At 33.6% G+C, this 4,278-nt stretch overlaps 1 protein-coding gene across 1 annotated transcript; it reads right to left on the bottom strand.

The window, feature by feature from the left end:
• Nucleotides 1-594: 594 nt before the first annotated feature.
• Nucleotides 595-2,877, bottom strand: LOC110876098 (cysteine protease RD19A-like). The gene is made up of 5 exons (XM_035987257.1): nt 2,640-2,877; nt 2,236-2,385; nt 1,938-2,057; nt 1,320-1,587; nt 595-1,208 (listed from the first exon to the last, which is right to left on the bottom strand). Exons 1-4 carry the CDS (start codon nt 2,640-2,642, stop codon nt 1,489-1,491), a joined length of 372 nt encoding a protein of 123 aa, XP_035843150.1. The 5' UTR covers nt 2,643-2,877; the 3' UTR covers nt 595-1,208; nt 1,320-1,488.
• Between the last annotated feature and the right edge of the window lie 1,401 nt (nt 2,878-4,278).

Genomic DNA, 4,278 nt, shown 5'->3' with positions numbered 1-4,278 from the left:
TCTCGGGGAGAGTATATCTAATTTATATATGGGTTATTATACTAACGTGTGTGCATTGTTTATTTAACTAGATTATAACCAGAAAGCCACAAAGGAAATACCTAAAGTAGCAATGTGAGTAATCTCCTTTTTATAAACTCTTTTTACAAAATCTCACTTAATTAATATTACATTAAACAGTGATTGAGTATTTGTATTCTACAATTATCGTCGGTATGTTGGGGTTTTGTATACAAAATTTGTTACTACATTGTGAGTAGTAACATGACCACAAGTCGGGTTGACAGTACCGTGGGTGGTAATTAAAGTAGATTGAAACAAATGTAACTAGTAGTTTACCCGTCCGCTGTCCGGGTATATATGATTAACATCATCCAAACTCACTGTATATTTTAATATCATGATGACTACTTATCTAACTATTAAGAACATCAATAACTATGTCTATATTTAAGATAATGTTGACTTTTGATTTGATTTCGATTAATAACTACAACTCTTCTTGAATTGTCATACATACTAATTTAAAATCTTACATCTAATTCGCACAATTTAAAATATTTAATTAATTATTTGTAAATTGATTAACGTAGGAATTGCTAAAACCATTAAATGAAGATAAATGAGATCTATCAATGTTACATGTTTACAAAAGTATTTAAAAAAAACTATCAATGACAACCAAACGTAGATTATATTTATTGGGCGGGGGGGGGGGGGGGGGTTATTTATGAATCACCAAGTTGAACTTTGCATGTTTGTAGGAGAACATCGTCAGTCAAAGTCTGGTTTGAATTCATTTCCCCATATTTAAGTGTACCAAACGTAGGCAAGTAGTGCTCGTCTGCATAACATGAACCATTGTAATAGTCTATAAAGACCGGAAAATAAGTCTTGTCAGATATCACCTCAATTGCTAGCTCACGGCTCATTTCAAACCATTGTGACCCTTTTCGCCATTCATGAAATTTAACCGTCGGGTGCATTTTCCAGTTGTACCGCCCTCGGCCAACTGGTCCTGCCAAATCATAGGACTCGAAATAACTATGTTTAGAGTTGATTAAATAAGAGTATATCGTCGAGAAATTAAATAGCGGAATGCATGACTCCGAGAGGAGAACGAATCGTTGGTTTCAAAAATCGAGTAGCGCGTTAGCTAGTAGCCGACGCTCCGCTTCAACCATGGTTACTTTCCCCCATTCGACATCCTACATTTCATAAAAAAATGTAACAAAAAATTGTACATTACTTTTTACTAAAAATAACTTATGTAAAGAAAAAAGATAACTAAAGCAAGGGGTAAAAAGGTAAATTCACACCTTGCTGGGAATTCTCCGGCCATAAAAAAAACCGACTCTTCTGGCTCTGTCCAATTGGAAGACAAACCGGAACTATGAACATAAATGCTGAAAAGACCATCATGCCCTTTAAAAACAAATCCCACAAAGGTAACAACAACTCCGATCCCCAAGTTGGGGTAGTAGTGTTTTAACACCACCTGTTGGTCTCATTAGCAAATCTGTGAACACAAAGCTGCCTCAAATTCTCCAACACCACCTGTTTCCCCCTATACCCTTCACCGAAATCCTGCTCAGGATCCGGTGCACAATAGCGCCCGTCATTAAGTTATAACTATTTTATAGATAAAATAGTCTAACCATCTTTTTCAATAACAATATGAACTGCTAACTAAAACTAATCATTTATGAAAATCTAAAAAGCGATATGTTGGTTATATAAGTAGTAGATGTAAACACAACCTGTTTTTGGTCCCAAACCAATTTGGTTTTGGTCAAACAAAGTCAAAAAGCAGTTCGGTTTTGGATCTGCACTTCTAGTTATAGCCTATAGGTTCAGTTTTTTCACCAATAGCCGATCTAAACCGACCCACGAATAATAGAAGAAACACAAAACAATTTAAGTCAAAAGACGCAAACCTCATGGACACAATCATCAAGTTGTTGTTCACTAAGGCTTTGAAGCTTCCCTGTAGCAATGAAATTTGCACCTTCTAACGCCGCAGTCGTACTAAATGACCAACACGACCCATACGAACCCTAATTCACATTCACATTTTCAAATCAACATCCAATAACAACAAACAAAGAAACAACATACTGTAACTAATTCAAAACAATATAACAACAAATAAACAAAATATTGTAACTAATTTAAAACCATATAATAACAAATAAACAAAATACTGTAACTACTTCAAAACAATATAACAAATACCTGATCCTTGACATCAGTAACTGCACCATGATCTCTCCAATCAAAATCCTCCGGCAGATCAGTCGTTGGAAGAATCGGAGCTTTTCTAGCATCGTCCGGAAACCGGAGACGAGATCTCAATCCTAGAATCCCAATTTCAGCAATGCGAACCTAAATTTTTCCAATAAAAAACAAAACAACTCAAATCATCAGATCAATTACCATGTTGATATTGGTGACGGCAAATTGGATCTCATGAAGACGAACACTGCCCTATTATAATAATAAATGATTTTCAATTTCTAATCCTGTCACTCGCTAAACAATTTCACTATACATATCAATCAGAAACGAAACAAAACATTAGAAGCTGCAATGAGATTGAAGAAATAAATAAGGAGGATCTACTGTGGCTACGTACCTACCATGAAAACACAAACCCGTTTATTGATTTGGGTTTATTAGGGGAGAGAAGATCAGAGAAAATTCGAGAAGATGAAGGTGTATAATGGAGAGGATGTTATTGGTGATAGTTTTATAGTGGGAGAAGTTAGGGGAGCGTATGAGAGAGAAAGACACAACCGCTGCAACGATTGTGTGAGAGGAAAGTCGGAGCGTATGAGAGACTCGTAATCTGCAAACTGCCATTAACGTGGTGAGAAAATGATGGAAACTGCTAAACTGCCGTACCCCAAAAACAAACTGCCAAATTTTGGGAATTAATACGGCTGAGATTTAATCTCACAAATAACTGCTCAAAATGGACGTCCAGGATAATCTCAAAATCAGTTTTTTCAGCAGTTACATAGCGGCGAACAATTTATTAATAATTGTGCGACAGCCCTCAATACTGTAAAATGGTTTTACTTATTTTGATTAAACTGGGACCAGTATTTCTTGCTGATAAAATGTTTTAAACACGTGTTTCAGGTAATTTAGTGTGAAGCCAATAAAAGCCAGCTAGAGAGCACTGAAAGCTTAGAAAAGTGGCTATAAAAGTTACCAAATTAAAAAGGAGAATTGTTTTCAATAATTAGGGTTATCCCTAAAAACACGTTTATAATGGAAATTTGGGTTTTTCCCATGTATGTATTATTATTAAAAATGTGGTGTTTTACTCTGATAAAATATTTCCTAACTACGGTCCTGATGAAAATTTCCGTTGCCAAATTAATAAACATCGATACCATCTGACTAGTTCGCGGCTCCCGCTCCCAGGGTAAGGGTCGGGGGCTGTGACAGAAGGTGGTATCAGAGCCACTGGTTTAAGCCATTTAGGTGTTCTTTAATACCTAAAACTTAAACCTTATGTTAGGAAATTATTGTTTTAATTTATATGATATTCTGTATAGATAAGTTTTCATATGTATATTATGATTTATATGTTATTCTAACAAATTTTGAGTTCACAGTATGAGGGACCAATATAATTAAATGTACTCATAGGCTACCTAGGCAGATGTATTATGTCTCTAATAGGGATGCCTTACTATTAATTGCATTAAGTTTGCAATGATCGCTTATTCCCTAAATAGGTAAGTACCCCATTTACCTAATATATTTATAAGTTAAAGTTTTTGTATTAATTAAAAGTGCCAATCACGAAAAAAATAAATACATAAATAAATTTGACCCAACATTTAATATATGTAATATATTTATTGTGTGTTGAGATAAAACAATTATGTTGCTTCAATGAATTCATTCAAAGCTTAACTATTAGTCTTTATGGTCAATCTTTCGTTCCATTATGATGACAATAATAATCACTTTTAAACATGAATCTATATAGAAACTAAAGAGACATCAACTACAGGATATGTGAAAATATTTATAAATAAGTAACAATAAATTTAAAGGTTGTTAGATTGGTTGACTTTGTCAAACTAACATGGATTCAAAAATATAATAATAATAATAATAATAATAATAATTGTTAAGCTATGTAGATATATTAAAATGACTGATATAACATTTAATAATAACGATATATGTTTTTGATGTAACACATCAACATATGTGTATATTAAAGTATTAAAAAAATTGGCCTTATATTGAAGTGTA

The sequence above is a fragment of the Helianthus annuus genome, unplaced genomic scaffold, assembly GCF_002127325.2.
Source record: "Helianthus annuus cultivar XRQ/B unplaced genomic scaffold, HanXRQr2.0-SUNRISE HanXRQChr00c066, whole genome shotgun sequence".
Lineage (NCBI taxonomy): Eukaryota > Viridiplantae > Streptophyta > Magnoliopsida > Asterales > Asteraceae > Helianthus > Helianthus annuus.
The sequence above is the reverse complement of the archived record's forward strand: the minus strand, read 5'-3'. Positions and strand labels throughout refer to the sequence as shown.